General features: G+C 39.1%; 1 protein-coding gene across 1 annotated transcript in view; it reads right to left on the reverse strand.

The window, feature by feature from the left end:
* sntb1 (syntrophin, basic 1) overlaps positions 1-17,150 on the reverse strand; it is a 37,407-nt gene that overhangs the window by 13,946 nt on the left and 6,311 nt on the right. The window contains exons 2-4 of the mRNA XM_063488484.1: positions 7,971-8,208; positions 1,308-1,425; positions 1,074-1,163 (exon numbers count right to left, since the gene is read on the reverse strand). Of these exons, the coding sequence (XP_063344554.1) occupies positions 1,074-1,163; positions 1,308-1,425; positions 7,971-8,208 (446 nt within the window). The remainder of the gene's footprint in view (positions 1-1,073; positions 1,164-1,307; positions 1,426-7,970; positions 8,209-17,150) is intronic.

A 17,150-nucleotide genomic window follows, 5' to 3' on the forward strand; every position in this document is an offset into this window, starting at 1 on the left:
TGTGTGCGAGCGTGTGTGTAGTTGCAATCTGTAATAGCTGTTCACAAGGCTGTTCTGTTCTGTCACAGGAAATGTCTAGATTCACTATTGTGCACCCAAAATAAATGTGGCTGGTGTGCAGTTGCAGGTTTTTTAAAGCATATGCTTAGCGGTGCCCCCTCAGCCACTCATCTCTACAAACCCCTCACTCAGAGCATGCACACACCGAGTCTGGTATTTCATTTTACAATGCTCCATAACTATTCTCATTATGAGAGCTTATCTGCAGCACAGCCACGGAATCCTAAGCTGCTCTTTGAAGTTCCGCCTCATCCAATCGTATCGTGGGATTTAGAGGGTCAAGGGTCATATTTTTAACATAATCAGAATATGTTGCTAAGTAACAGTATTGTGCTGCATTTAAAGATTCAAATACCGTCGAATTCACGAGGACTAAATTAGGTAGATACAGATGTTCGTGGGCGTGCAGATATCTCTGCACAGATGTCTGCATGTATGTATACACAGTACAAACACACACCACATTAATACTTTGTCATATATTCATACACCATCTGGGCCCCTTTCCCAGGCCCACCACCTCACTAATTTACACCTTTCTGACATGCAGATTGACCCATTGCTTTATCTTTCTCCAACAATTAATCTGACAACTCCAAGTAGTAAGCAACAAGTAAATACTGCCACTCCTTTATCAAGCATACTATTCTAGTCATTTTCTGTGTACAAATGTGTGCAGCTGCATGACGATTTTCTTGACATTTACACCTGACTATCATATTTCCCCCTTCTCTGTGACAGATGGCTTTTTATGCTGCTTTTACCTGACTTTTTTGAAGGATTTCTACCATCTAACTCAATTAAAAAAAAATACCCTTTACAACTTAACAAACAAAAAACAAATGCTTTATCTCATAAGGGCATTAACTCAGATTCCAGATATATTAACCATCATAAAAATACATGAAAATAATGTATCAGGAGCTGATTAACAAGTGATATAGAAATTTGCTGTCCCACCCCCAGAGTGTAGACAAATTTATATCCCCACAGTGTGAGTAATGCACTCCTACCTTGCCTGCAAGCCATCCCAGGTGTCGTATCTCTTTGCTGCCAGCAACTCCTGCCCTGGCTGTGTTTTGGATAACCTCTTGCAGCACCCGCTGTAGTAAGGTGGATCATTTTTAAGGTAAACAGTTCAATATGCATAACTTAACATTCAAAGACATTTCCAGAGGCTCACTTATATCTACTGAAATATCGAGTGCTGAGAGACACTAGTATAATATTTCACGTAGAAGACAGACCTGTGCCAGTGCTGATGTGACAGAGTGCATGGCGGAGAACCACGACAGGGCAGACGGTTGGTCTGGGCAACGCAGCACCACAGTGTGCCTGACATCAGGAGAGTGTAGCTCTAGTTGTCTACAGGGGAAGATAAGAAAAGTTAAATAGGTTGAACTTCTCTGTTATCATCCTGAAGCGAGTGCTAAAACCTTGAGAGTGAAGAATCTTGAAAATATATTTGTTAGCCTTATCACAAAACTCCAATTTAATCTGGACTTATAGTCTCAAATATTCTTAAATAGATTCAAATATTACCTTTTCAGGTTTGCGCTTTAACATATGCCCCCTTTCTTATTTGCTTAATTACAGCAACTCAGTCAGAACAATGAAATAAATGGCATGGAAATTTTTGTTTATTCAACATGCATTGCATTCTCTGTGGGAGACCAGCGCTGTCTCTCCAAATTTCCATATCTAATCTGCTTACATGAAATGTGAGTCTTTCTGGCCTTGTTTAAAAAAAATAAACACATGCCTTTCAATCTCTCTGAATGGCTCTTTGATTGTGTGCTCAGTGAATATGAATTTTAAAAAGGCACATGTGTCTGCCTACAGTGCATAAAGTGGTGCACTGTTGCTTTATAGGGCAGCAAAGCAAGTATACAGCTCCACGACGTAAACCAGTATGCTATAGATAAATAACCTGACCACTTTAGAGGAAGGAAATAATAAGAATAACAGTGGACACAGAAAAACTATTAAATATTCTTCACTCAAAGATTTAAAAGAAGCGACATGGTAGCAACTGTACAGTGTGTACTTCACATTGTGTTTGGGCCGTGTTTGAAGTATGCACAGTCTACAATGTTTATCACGTGATTTTCAAGGACTGAAAATGCACAAATAAGGTAAACGAAGCTCAAGTAGGAACAGTGTCTGCTTGTGTACGTTTTGGTAATATCCATTTAATAAAAACCTTTAAAATACGACAAAAAATACAGAGAAAAAATTAGCTGTGGCACAGTGGACTAAAACTCCACACTAAGGGTGGTTTCAACGTGACAAAAATGCTTTCTTTGCAGCTTTCTTTTATCACACAGACTGAGAACCTGAAAAAATCCCCAGTGGATATGATTAATTTGCTCTTCTATCAAAACGTAGGAGAGACCATCTACAGTAGATAAGCTCCAGGTGTTAATCTGAACTAAAAATAGAATCGATGCCTGTAAAAAGGCAAGTTGATTAAGGGCATCCTGGAGGAGAGGAGCTATAAGGGCTGAACTCTGGGGCTAGAAGTGCATTTTGTACAGAAAGTTTTTGGTGTGCCATTTGCTTTGGCAAAAACTTTGACAACCTAAGTTATCTGTCCCTTGATTGCATGATGCAGGAATGGGGAACATAGGGAGGACTAGCAACGAAACCCATCTCACACACAAACAGCACAAGTGGATCGTTGGGTTCTCGCTACAGTTTTGTAGGGTCTTTAACTTTGCTTCTTTTCTTTTTTTTAAAGTAACTCAGCATCTTAAGATGTTTTCATGTAAATTGGCTCTATAGAAATAAAACTGAGCTGAGCTGAAAAGGTTACTGCTCTGAATGCATGGCATTACATAAGTGTGCTCCTGCATGAAAGAAGTTAAATCTCTCATTTGATCAAAGGGTAGTTGTCCTCGTGGGATTATCAATAGATTTAGCAAATATGTATTCAAGGTCTCTTCCATCATGCAGATGTGATCCAAGGATAGACTGTATGGATGTAGACACTGAGATGTCGTTCAGTGATTTTTTAAGCCTTGTTGTGAAACCCTGACTTGAGAATTTTAGCTATCTGTCTTATTATCTGTATTATAATTACTATTAACCTGTCTTCACCCAAAAGTAAACATCATTACTTTCTCTCCTTCTCCTGTCATGTAGTCCCCTTCTTTATTAACTCACTCCTTCTGAATTATCACTCCTGCTCATCACTGTCCCATCTTTCCTCAAATGCCAATCTTCTGAATCTCCTCTTAGGCTTAAACACAGTTTAAACAGCATCTGCTGAAATGAAGAGAAAAACCTCAGATAGATGAACATTGCACTGAGTAAAGTAAAAGAAGATAAAACAGGCTTATCTATCACTTAATATAAAGCCATTTTATCACCCCTGAATCCTTAAAATGAAAAAAAGAGTTTAATCTCACTCTGCAATCTTTAACTTCTGTTTATTATATCGGAACAGCCAAACTCTGAGAAATATCTAACTTTCGGGACAAATATGAACACCTCGTCAAAATTTTACGGCTTAAAAACGACAACCTGCATTTCAACTTGGGCGTCCTTCTGTTTAAACATTTACCAAACATCTACTGGCAAGGTAAGGCTGGAATTCAAGAAAGGAAAGAACTTTCTTGACTTTCTTGAGAGAAAACAGGTTAGTCAAGATAAATTTTGCTAAGGACTTTATCTGTGTCTGTGAATCTGCCCTCAAGCTTTATCAAACCACATAACAGTGTTATCTTTGTAAAGCTTAAGTTGCCTATGTCACTAGATGAGATATTGATCCCAGCTACTCACAAATAAAGTCAGCAAAGTTCAAGTCTGTCGTGTTTTTTTTTTTGTGTAATAATAAACTTCAAATTAATGAACTTTAACCACAAGTTGTGTTGTTGTTGTTGTTGTTGTGTAAAACACTCATATATGAGAAGACTAGATGATTGTCCCATGTGGATATAGCAGAATACCACTGAGCACATACCCCAGGGCCAAGTCCATGCTAATTAACTGCAACTTTTTTGTACTATTAGAGTCCTTCAGTCAGGCCTACTTTAGTCAAAAGAAGATAATTATTTCCAGTGGCAGTTTATGTCTGTGAGTATGGAGCCTCCCTGGACCTCCTTCCTGTCCTTTTACAAGGATATGTGGGAAGCAAAAAAGGACTCCTGACTCCTAGCACAGAAGAGAGAAAGAATCCACATTGATACAACACTGATTAGATCGCACAGAGCATGAGAAGGAGGAGCTGGGGTCAATGTTGGTTCCAAAGTGGCTTGCAGATGCAGCAGCAGTAGCCAAGATAAATCAACTTTACAGCCCTTCATATTTGAGATTTGCCAATTAGATGAACTGGGACCCTTCACTCGGAGAGGAAAGGGTCGTGCCATGTCACAGGACAGCACTTTCTCCATAAATGTCACCCGTCTTTCCAGGGTTGAATCCCAGACCGAGTGATAAAATGTCTTCGGGCTTAGCCAGTGCTCTACTAGCATGGACAATCTGCAGGTAGAGGTGGAATGTTTTGTTTTTGCTGCACAAGAAGATGTGAAATTACTACCCTGCGGGCAGCGTACATACCAAGTAAGCATTGGTAACTAACACCAACAGGAGCTAAGTTAAGCTAACTTCAAGCCGGCTAACAACCGTGCTAATTAGCAGCAGCAAGCTAGCACGACTGCAGAATAATTACACGACTCTGAATGTAATTCTTTCTTTAGCTTAAATACCGGGATAACAAGTTGAGTATTACTTTGCAGACTGTCCCAACTAACATTATGCTCATTAACAGCCACTGATATAAATAAGAATCTTAAGTGACCCTGCTTTATTTTAGTACCTTGGGAAATACACACTAAAGCTGGGTCATATCATACCATCCCTGCTTATGTCAGTATAAATGTTTATGTCATATAAAATTGTAATTGTAATAAATCAATGACATGTTGATGTCTTGCCTTTACATTTCCTAGCACAACAACACAAGCCCAAGCATGCTTGAGAGCAAGAACAGCATTGTAGACTCCAATAACAATTTAAGAGCTACCTTAATAAATTAAGTGGTTTGCCTAAAAGATGTCAGACCTTAACGCACAGTACTTTGCAAAATATGCAAGAAAACTGTTCCTTCTAAAGGTGGAAACAACCAATTTGTTCCACCACTTCAGGCAAAAACATGCTGTTGAGTGCAACTAGGGTACAAAGGCATGTGAGGAGGAGATGCTAACAGATGGTAATGTGTAACACAACCCTAAACAAATGATTCCACCAAGCATGTCTATGACTAGCACTCGCTAGTTACAGCCCATATTACAGGAAGAGCAAACAGTGGATGGAAATTACTGCTGTGATTACATAATGGTGAAGAGAACTTAAGCAAGTGGTTAAAAAGCAGAAGACTTCTAAGAAGATTTGAAAGGTTAAGTATTTGATTTATGCTGACACCTTGTGCCAGAGAATTTACAAATTAAATTATGTATTGATTCATCAGTGACAGCAATTTATTTGAAAGTAACAATACCTTTTATTTATACCCTTTGTCTGCACTAGTCCAGTCTAGTCCTGTCTGCAAGCTGCAATCAATGCTAAAACAATAATCATCATTTGTTTTCCTACATTGTCAAACAGTAAATTTCTTTGAAAAACATGATTTGGGGCTATAATCGTCTGCTACTATACACGCTTCTTTGTGTTCTTTCAGCGTGACGAGGAAACAACATGGCTAAGTTAAAAGCGGCATATTGTAAACTTTACAACATCCTGTAGGAATTTAGAGGTACAGACCTCTTTGTAGTTCACAGGAAGCAGACAAAATACAAAGTTAAATCTTTCAAATTAAATTAATACTTTTGAAATGAAGTTATTTTCTTTGATACTTATAAAAACAATGCTAATCATAATGAAGGTAAGTATCAAGCAGCCTTGCGTGTTGCCTTTATGCTTAATGTGGTACGAAATGCCTCAACAACTCAAACACCTGCAGCTGCAAGTGCAATGAAAAACTAACACTTCAAACTGAGAAAAAGTCAAACGAAACCAAATCTAAGCCGAACAATCTAAACACAGCTTCCACAATAAGCTGAATATTCAAAAGTTTTAAAAGTACATCGTGTTTCCAGCTGACAGAGAACCACATATTCTATCCACAGATGGTGTTTTTACTTTTCATTCTATTTTTATTAGATTTGTTTATTTTTACTGACTGATTATTTAGTAGATTTATAATGTTAAAGTGTTGTTGTAGCGTTTCCATAAAGACAGTTGCGACTTGGCTTTGATGTTTCCTTCATCATCTCAAGCTTTCAAGTGTGAGCTTCCACTTTCTCCCAGAATCATACATATGGAGAGGGAGGCAGGACTAGACAGAGGCACAGAATGATAGGAAAACACTGACAATTGTTTTGAGGGCAAAAAGAAAAATATCAAGAGAGTGACAAGGATGGGAGGACAATAGAGACAGAAAATTGATTCAGATGGCAGAATACAAAGAGAGATGATGATAGAGAAGAAAGGTAGAGGAAACCAAGCAGACAAAAACACAAACAAGTATGAAAAACAGACATGAGAGAGAGCAAAGTATAAACAAGTAGGGAAGCAACACAGAAAGTGAGGCAGAGAGGAAGACAGCTAGGGCATAAAGCACACAAACTCTGATATCAAAAGTGTTTAGAAAAAGAGAGTAAATCACTCTTATCTTCCCCCATGCTGTTTGAATGGGCCATTGTCAAATTACCAACCAATTAGCTTGATGACAGCCCCTAACAGACAACCCCCCACTGACTGAGAATTAGCTAGGCAATACTTCAAAGGTTTGTCTTTAAGGAAAACTGGAAATGGACTTTAAAAAAACCCCTCTACTGAGTAATCCCCACAGGATAGCTGAAGAAAGCTGCAGACATTTCTGTTCACTCACTGTGACATGCAGGAGCAGAAAACTAGTTAACCTTTAATTAACTAAAGTAACCAACCATCTTTTCTTTGTTTCTGTTAAATTCAATTTTATTTATACAGAGCCAAATCACAACAACAGTTGCCTCAAGGCGCTCTATATTGTAAGGTGAAATCCCTACGATAATACAAAGTAAACAGAAAATCCCAACAATCATATGGCCCCCTTTGAGAGCAAGCACTTTGGCAACAGTGGGAAGGAAAAACTCCCTTTAAACAGGAAGAAACCTCCAGCAGAACCAGGCTCGTGGAGGGGCAGCCACCTGCCACGACCGGTTGTGGTCGACAGGACAAAAGACATGCAGTGGAAGAGAGCCAGAGATTAATAATAACTAATGATTAAATGCAGAGAGGTGTATAAATACATACTGAGTGGAAAAGATGACTAAAGAAGAAACACTCAATACATCACGGGAATCCCCCAGCAGCCCAGACCTCTTGCTGTGTAACTTTGGGAGGAGAAAGTTCTGAGTTGAACTTTCAAACATTTTCTAGTAACAAAGCCTGAAAGCTATTTCTGACTACACTCACATGACAGACTTATACCCAACATACCTGTGTTGCAATAAATATGACAACAAACAGAAAAAACTGCACAAAAAAAATTGTTCCAGCGACCCACAAACATAATATGAGCATCTTTTCAAGACAAACTATGAGCGCAAGAAAAAAAAGATACATTGTATCCACAATGGAGTTTCATTTCACTCACCACTAAATACAGAATTAAGAATTTGAAAAAGCGCTGCAGGCCCGGCAAAACAAAATATACGTAACATGTTAAATTAATAACAGTTTTGATTCAAGATCATATTACTCAGCCCAAGGTGGAACTATGTGTGTGGTTAATGTATGAACCTGAAGTCATTAAACAAGCATTTAAAAAAGCCCAGAGAATCTGCTCGACCAGTCCATCCAGTGTGTGTGTGTGTGTGTGTGTGTGTGTGTGTGTGTGTGTGTGTGTGTGTGTGTGTCTTCGCTACCTGTTCTCAGGGTCTGGTGTGGTCATGGCTCGGGTTACATAACACATCTTCAGTGGTATGCACCTCCTGTCACCGTTCAGAGACAAGGAGTGCTGAATCGTAGGACTTGGAGTTTCAGGTGAGGAGGTGACGGGAGGGCTGCTGAGACGGGGGGACTCGGGAGGAGGCGTCTCCCAGCCGATCTCTGACACGGGAGAGCCCTTTTTGACATATGGTGTGGCCTCACGCATGTATTTGACTGGAGAGGAATAGAAGAAATACATTTTTAGTACACACAAAGCAATGATAACAATAAAAATTGAGCCACATGTTGAGATTGCAAATTATTTGTCGTCACTTTTGGCCATCTTCATAATTTTCTGTAGATAAAATGGTTCATATTTATATGCTATAGTGACGCTTATTTGTCTTTGCACACTCTAAACAGTATAAATGATTTATAAAATCCTTAATTCGTACAAATATATATACTTTTACAAAAATACATATTAAAATGAAAAAAGAATGCATATTTAATGAAATTCAAGGCTACATGTATAACAATGAGGCTGTTCTTTTGCTGGCAGGGTTGTAACCTCATTTAATACAAAGGCCAATTAAAATCCCAACACGTTTGACCTTACAGTCTTGCAGATACTCATAATGTAAAATCCATATGTGCTTCAGCAGCAATTAACAAACCTTGTTGTTTTGAAGGTAGTCTGTATCTGTCATAACGCAGAGGAAGGAAGTGGGGATACCACAAATGTTCACATGCACAGCCAGCATTGAAACTGTTTTACTTATAATACCACTGAAGTGTTTGTTAAGCAGAGACTTTCACAGGGCGGCAGCAGAAAAGTAATTTTCAGCAACATATCTGTGCGTTAATGATGCTTGTCAGAGACCCAGGAGGGTGTACAGATTACAGAAACTTGCCTCTGATAGTAATAAAACTTAGGACCACAAGTCTGTTTCATGTCCGCATCATGCAGTGGCGGTTAAATAGATCGATTACAGCCTCAGACCTGCTGCGTCACGCCCTCACCATATATTTCCTGTGTGTAGTTTTACAATAATCTGTCCAATATGTTCTTGTTCACCCGTTAAAAACAGGAGGAGGAGAATCAAATCAGTTACTTTGCACATGTGCTCTGGAGTGCACGATAGAAGGCCACTTCAGATGCTCTCTCACTAAAATATTCAGTGTCCACTGAATAATGTCATCTCTAAAGATGACTATTGTCCACAGAGTGTTCTGATAAAGCAATACACGTTTTGCTCCACAGACAGCAGGAAGCTCAGTGGAAAAACAGTGATACATGTTCCTGTAATAATTAAGTGGCCCTCTGCGCTGCCACTTGATAACAGCAAATGTCAACATGCCATTTAACTGCGATGGTTTTTGTCAACAAAATCAAGTGCCTCTTCAGCTCTCAATAATTTGGTGAAACGTATTGATTTGCCCCATCGTCTCTGCTGCTGCTGGCAGCTCTGGCACCAACACTGAGTCACTTCAAGATCCACGGCCGACGCTGCTGGGCTATCTGAGAAACGCAGAATCCAGGAAAACACACAGCTTTACTTGTACGAGTCATACTGATACTCATTTTAAATTCCACATGTCCTCCTCTTTGAGAGGAGGAGAAAAGAAGGCTGGACACATGTTACAGTGAAAGACAGAAATAGGGAGTCGGAGATAAAGTGGGTGCTCAGATTGCTTTCTATGTCCTGAATACTCTAAATCCTTATTATGGCCTGAATGTCTAATTGGCATATCTCACAGTACAGCCGCATATAATTGGCATATGGCTTGTGGCATTTGTAATCCAGCATGTGAACTATTCTTGGTAGAAGCACTATTGAGCACTATGGGAGGGTATAACAAGCCTAACCGCCAACCTGTAAATTAGGGATGATAGGCTCATAACACAGAGGCACATAACACAGAGGAGAAGACAGGGGTGATGTAAGAGTGTCTTCAATGGACGTACAGATACGATGTGATCTAATTGCACAGTAGAATAACCCACACAGTCAAATCAGATTAAAACAGCTTGAAAAAAAAAAAGGTTGATACTTTTGTTGAAATGGTTTATAAAGAGTACAAGTGAAATCAAAGGACCGAATAGATCAAACCCAGCGCAGTCAAATAAGGACGACCACTTCTGCTTTGTGTTAAGTGTGTTAACTCGAAGGACATTAATAAAAAAGGGAAGAAGTAAAAGTCTGAAAGACTGAGACTGACTTTTGTGATTAGACAGCAGCACAGAGACCGTCTGCCTCATACTTTGTGTTGCAAACATCACAAAGCTGCAGCAGAACATCAAATTCGTGACTTGTGGCGTTTTGCTGAAATTTTTCTGAGCATCTTAGTACAGCCATTCCTGCACTATGAGGATGCATTTTGCTCCCTCTGCATTCCTTTAAAGGTCAGTTTGAAAGTTTAGACTTGGTATTTGGGCTCAGGCTAAAAAAACTAAACAAAACACATATATAATCACACCTTTCTAATGGGCCTACCCATAGCACTGTGCCTAAATCATACCTCCTTAAAAAAATAACTGTGAAAGCATGTACACCACACAGAAACCACAAGGCCTGCGGTTGATCAGCTAGGCGGCTTTTGTTCTGTGTCAGTTTCTGACGCTGGTAGAGAACGTGACTGTAAAGACAGCATGAAGCAAGATGAATCCATCTGCTGATTTTCAGACACAAACATGTAGCACAATCCTAACAACTTACCCGTTAATTTCACACCATACACAAAACTTTTATTATTATCTACCCAAACAGCTGATACCCTGGTTACAAATTTACAGTCCACTCTCTGAGCAGAAAAAAAAAAGACATGCCACCCATCTACTATAAAAACATAATGTTTAGTTGATGATTTGCTTGCAGTTAACATTTACAAAGAATCCCCATTCCTAGAAATAGAGCTCTAAGTGTTTCCAGTGGAGGGGAAAATAAAAAGGGGTACAGTCCGTGCAGTCATCACACTGTAAGTGTGTACATCTGTGTGCATTCCCTTGGGTCGTGTTTCTATCCCATTACAGCCCCAGCTCTGCGCAATAACCTCAATAGCTGGAGAAGAGCTTGAAAAGGATAGGGCTCATACTACTGGAGCCATTATTTGAGAGGAGTCTATGAGCCGGTTTGCTGTTACATAAGTCAAACTAAAGAGATTCAAACGAGAGGCTGCATTTCCCTATCTATTTGATTTTATTTTCCACTTTCCAGCTCATCCTTGCTCACCCATGTGCAGATAAATCTTTTATTATTATTATTAGTAGTAGTAGTAGTGGTATGATTTCCATTCTCCGAGGTATTTTGCAGTTACAGCAGTCATTGATGCAGATGCCTCAATGCATCAAAACAGCTGTTCGACCCACCAGTGGAGTCACTGACTTCTTTTGATGATTCAAATGCTCTTCGCTTAATAGAAACTGTACACGATCCATTACTTACACATTTTTACAGCTGATGCACTCAATTTCTTCTTGACTGTTAGACCTTGTTGTTTCACAATGAATACAGAATGACAAACACACACTCTTCAGTCCGTCCCAACCCTCTTGACAAACACACACTTTCTGGTCTATAACATTAAGTGTAATTACTGTAGCTGTCTCATTGTGTCTTTTTTTTATTTAATGGTCTTTAACGGTACTTAATGGGGTTTGAAGTCATTGCATTTACTACTATATGCTTCAAATGTACTTTTTGTTTTGTGAGAAAGTGCACCAAAGGAGAAAAAAAAAAACACTCTACTTTCACTTCCGCAGCTTTAATGAGACTGGTAAAAGCTGGAAAGAGGCCAAACCAGACTAAAGAGGTAGAAAAAAAAAAAGAGACACTCCTCTGACTGTAGAATTAGGCCTTTTCCTCTTGTATCTGGATACTACAGCATCACAAAAGGCCCTTACAAATCCACCCTCGGGGCACCTTTTGGTAAGATGTTGGCCAATATCTCAAAGATTCCAATACTACCTTAACCGAACAATGAGCAGCGACTAACAGGAGGTTAAAGAAACGTGAAATGTGCATAGGTATGCTTACTCACTGACCATGAACTGACACCAAGTTCAACACGTTTCTAATCAACTTTCTGAAGAGCATATTTATATAAAAGATCATGTTTACACCTGAAAGGCATTTGCTAAAATGTCACATTTTAAAATACCGCCGATGATGTTACAACACAAGAGATCTGGTACTAACAGATTAAAGAGTACTTCTATATGTAATACTGAACTTAATGATTTAGTTATCGTGCTGTAAATATGATATTTACTGCAGGAGTGAGGGAATTTGACATAGTGTAGTCTGAGTGATGCACAGTAAAGAGTATGAAAGAAATAAGAAAGAGAAAGGAGCACAAAAGTAGCACTTGAAGACTTATTTGCAAAAAAAAAAAAGCAAATGAGCAGATGCAAATGCAGAGGATGTGGACACCACAGTGTGTGTTCAGGACACAAGGAACTTGCATTGAAATTACATTAAACATTAACCTGAATGTTAAAGATAACAAACCTACACCCATTTAGCAGATATTATTATCAAAAATTTGAATTTACCTATAAAGCACTTCCCCTGAATTATGACAGCTAGCAACTTTAAAAAAAAAAAAAAAAAACCCCAAAGCTTCAGAGGTTGAAAGTGTGAGCAGGAGACTCTAGAATACAAGCACTTTGTGGGGTTACAAGTTTTGCATCAAAAAGTGCGATTTTTGCAAACTCTTTTAGCTCAGATTCATGCATGCAGCTATCAAGTAAGGAGTGCAGTGAGTATTCAGCTCATTATTGCATGAAGGAAAACTGGTTAGCAATTCTAGGCTGACCGTGTCTCTAACATTAAGATGATGGAAGCTGTAGTAAACAAGAGAAATATGGTCACAGTTTAACTTCCATGCATGAAGCATCAAAACTAATAGAAATAACAGCTTCAAAATAGTGCCAGGTCACTGGTATACCTGCCGTAATCTCATGCATGCTTTCACTTTTCAAATACCACATTACTGCTGTGTTTAGACAAAAGACTTTGGCTTTTTAAGAGGATTAAACGTATTACTGGGAGTTCTGTAGAGAGTACTGAAAGGACTCCATTGACAAAAAGCCTATAAAAGATAATTAATCCACAACTACCTCCCTTCAACAGCGTAAACAATAAAGCACATAATAACTTGTGAAACCCTGACAACTTGTGTGGTAATGTTAACTAGCCATTCAGCATGACCAAGAACTGAGCTTTCAGTTTGGTCTTGGCTCAGGAATCACCTCCACACACAGAGACAGTGAATCAGCTGAGGCTGAAAGATGTTCTTCCAGATGACACATTTTGTGCCATGACGTTTGGAAGAAGAAGACGACTCAGTGTGATTAAGGCCTCACTTTCCAGCTCTGAAGTGGAAACAGTGCAAATGACTTATATGCAGACTATGTCTTAAAACACCAACACACGATTCCTCCAACACATATTTCCTCAGTTCCTGTTTTCACAGTGGTAGACAATGATTTTGAAGACACTAAGACAATGATAAAAAATAAATAAATGCATTTAAACTGGATTGGGGGGGGTCCATCAGAGACAGGATAAAAAATTTTCATCACAGGGCAAAGGTAACTACGCAACAACTTTTTACTAATTTACAGATACTTGTTAACCTAAGGCAGGTGTCGACAACCTTTACTATCAGAAAAGCAATTTTTGAGACACTTTAACCAAATAAATCTATAAAACATGTTAACATGTCTCCCTTTAAAGCACTGTAGATATGAAGCAACGCAGGTAAGTATGAGTCCCATCTGTTTTGGTGTAATTTAGTCAAATTTAAAGGAGTTTAGATCAGCGGTCCCCAATCCCCGGGCCTCGGACCGATACCGGTCCGTGAGTCGTTTGGTACCGGGCCGCGAGAGTTGAGGCTCAGGTGTGAAATGTATGGTTTTCAGGGTTTTTATCGGTTTTCAGCGTTATTTTGTTATCGTTTTTATCGTTAACTCGGTTTTCCTGGGTCTTTTCACGTGTGTTATGAACAAATCTTCTTTTTTTCGGTACCGGTACTAGTTTTATTTTGTTGTATTTATCCGCGACACCTTAAAGGCCGGTCCGTGAAAATATTGTCGGGCATAAACCGGTCCGTGGCGCAAAAAAGGTTGGGGACCGCTGGTTTAGATTGACAATGAATAAATACAATCCCAGTAAGATCCCAGTAGCTTAAAAATTCTGAACAAACTCCAGCCAGAGCACACCAATACACCGACAGTGTTGGGAATGAAAGCAAAGTTCAAACAAGTTTGTTCACAGGCTGTTAAATTGAAGGTTTTTCTCTGCAGCATTTATTTCTGGGGGGGGATTTGGAATCCATAGGTAGGGGGACTCAAAAATAGTCACACAGGCTAGACATATGTATAGGATACACATTTTTACAAACCTAAAGAATTACTTTCTTCTTCTTCCTCCTTCAGCTGATCCCTATAGGGGACAGCAGATCATCTGCCTCAATATCATCCTTTCCCTCACCACATCCTGCTCTGTCACTTCAACCCTTTTGCTGTCTTTCACTGCATTCATGAATCTTCTCTGTTGTCTTCCTCTTTTCCTCCATTGTACGATATATGCACTCTCTCTCTCTCTTCTACGCATGTCTAATCTATTTCAGGTAGTTTCACTACTACCAATTAAGAATAAGTTGAAGCAATATTTGATAAAAATTAAAATAATACAATAAACAATCGTTAATTAGTATCGTCTTACTGTTCATACAATTTTTTTTTGATCCACTAGAGAGCTGCATGAGGCTCAGGAGCCAAATGTTTGAGACGCCCCCTGCCACCGCATAGCAGTGGTCAAAGTGCAGGATTTCCCCTTAAACTGTTTTAATACTCACATAAACAGTACAACAACTCTGAAGAGAGCCTTTATCTAAAAATCGACAAATATTGTTTGCCGGTAAATTAACTTTCCATTACTCACTAAAGCGAAACATATGACAAATATTTCATTAACAGGAATCTTTAAATTAGAGCTGTATTCTACATTTTCCCCCATTTCCACAAATGGCAACACAAACAGCTAGACCTACTAAAAACCAAAACCACAGACTGAACAGATGGTGGGTTTGACAAAAGCCTACTGCCTCATACGTTCAACAGAAGTCTGCGGTGCTGCATGACTAAGAGACTCTAACATGTGTCATTTTTGGTCACTCCTTTAAAAATCCTAATGTAAGGACTAAATTGATGTGCTTCTTCTCCACTATAATAAAAAAAAATCTGTTTTGTCCTGACAGTCACAAGGAAACTAGGCTAAAATAAACATAATGCACATAAACACAATGATTACACCTGGAGAAAAAAAAAGAAGTTTTTGTGTTTTTTCCAAACAAAGCCAGCCGGAAAAACAGATGAGTGTCAGTGCCGGGTCGCTGCTTTTGTTTTGTCTCTATAAAACACTCACACAGGAGAGGAATGAATGATTCAATCTATTATCTTCACCGCCACAACCACGAGTACAACGCCACAGTTGCTGTTATTATCATCACAGTCATCCGCTCTGAGTCAGCCTCCACAAGCTGTATTGAAGGAGATGATATTTTCTCTAATGACATAAACAGTCAGCTGATAGACACGCTGACTCGCGCTCTCTCTTTCCACACACACTCAGCCATATATCGACTCTCACTCGTCTAGACAACAACGCTGATGATTTAAATTGATGGCATGCACGAATGCACACAAGCAGGCAGATGCTCATTCAGACACACACGCGCACGCTGCATCACACTGTTGACAGCAGCACGCACGCACGCACACACACACTCTTCCAGATGTCAGGTGATGACAGCTTTGGCTTGTTAAAGGCTCAACAGGAGAGCTTACAGGACACCGACTCATTTCCCGTGGCTGAAGTGTGGCAGGTGTTCTATTGTTTTCTGACTTTTTATTCTTAACATGCTCTGCTTCCAATGGGAAGGTTGCCAATATTTGTTTGCATGCACTCAGCTGCGTGCAATGGTTCCGTCAGTAAATATACTATTAATTAAAATACAAAAAAATACTACCAATTAAACTTGTTAAATAGGAGTTGTCTGTCTTTATGGTGCCCTTATGTAACCCATTATCCGCATTTCTTTAGATAATAATGTTTTTGTAGGGTGAACAGTTGGTCCTCAACTTAAGAAAACAAACACTTTTTACTTGTGCTGCATTCATTTAACACAGCGTGCAAGTACCATGTGTATAAAATCCCTTTTGAGATTCTCCTTTTCAAACAATCAGCCAAAAAAAAATGAAGTTTTCTCCACAGACTGTATTTAAAAGATGAACAAAAGGAAGGAACAGATCAAGGGGAGTACCAGAGGACACTGCGTACCTCTATGGTAGTGGCGTATTAATCATAAAGTAGCCATAGCCTCAACCATACCCTGCTTTACTGTTTGTTTTACTCACAAAGAGATACTTTGTTCACAGAGTACAAACAGATTCAACTAACAAAATATTCATGAATCCTGGATTTGTGCACATGCACTGCGGACTTCTATGCAAGCTGACTTATTTTGCAACCAGTGTGTCACTGGTTGCAAAATAAGTCAGCACATGATTCAGGGGAAAAACAGAAGTGAAATGTGTGAATCAAACACCGGGGCAGCCACTTTCTAAATTAAGATCTGCACTTATTTGCATAGGACTTGTTTTGATCTGACGAAAATTCACTGATCCGTTTTATTCAGGAACTGCATTTTTGGCTACAAACAAAGCACTCTGAATAAATACTAAGCATTATTTGCTCAAGTGCAGGATATAAATATTGTGCTTGCCAGACTAGAATTTATGCTTCTCCAAACAAGGTGACAGGCAAGAGTGAATTTAAAAAAACATTAATCTCGATGTTGATGACCAGTTGTATATAAACGACTGATCTAAAGGGAAGATTTTTCCCAAACTGTCCCAATTTAGTAGAAACTGACCTGTCTCTCTACATACACTCGTGTTTTTTAGACTGAGGTTTTGCCCACTGCACTGCAGTGGGTAATAAGACTTGTTAGAGAAGATGAAGCCAGACACTGGATGATGCTACAAAGATGAACTGAGGAATCACTGTAGCTGCAGGGACACTACTGACATGTTAGGCAAGCTATATGATGAAATACACAGTTTAATGTTACCAGCTAGTTCAAGTCAAAATGACTGCTCTGTTAGC

The sequence above is a fragment of the Pelmatolapia mariae genome, linkage group LG10_11 (assembly GCF_036321145.2).
Source record: "Pelmatolapia mariae isolate MD_Pm_ZW linkage group LG10_11, Pm_UMD_F_2, whole genome shotgun sequence".
Classification (NCBI taxonomy): Eukaryota; Metazoa; Chordata; class Actinopteri; order Cichliformes; family Cichlidae; genus Pelmatolapia; species Pelmatolapia mariae.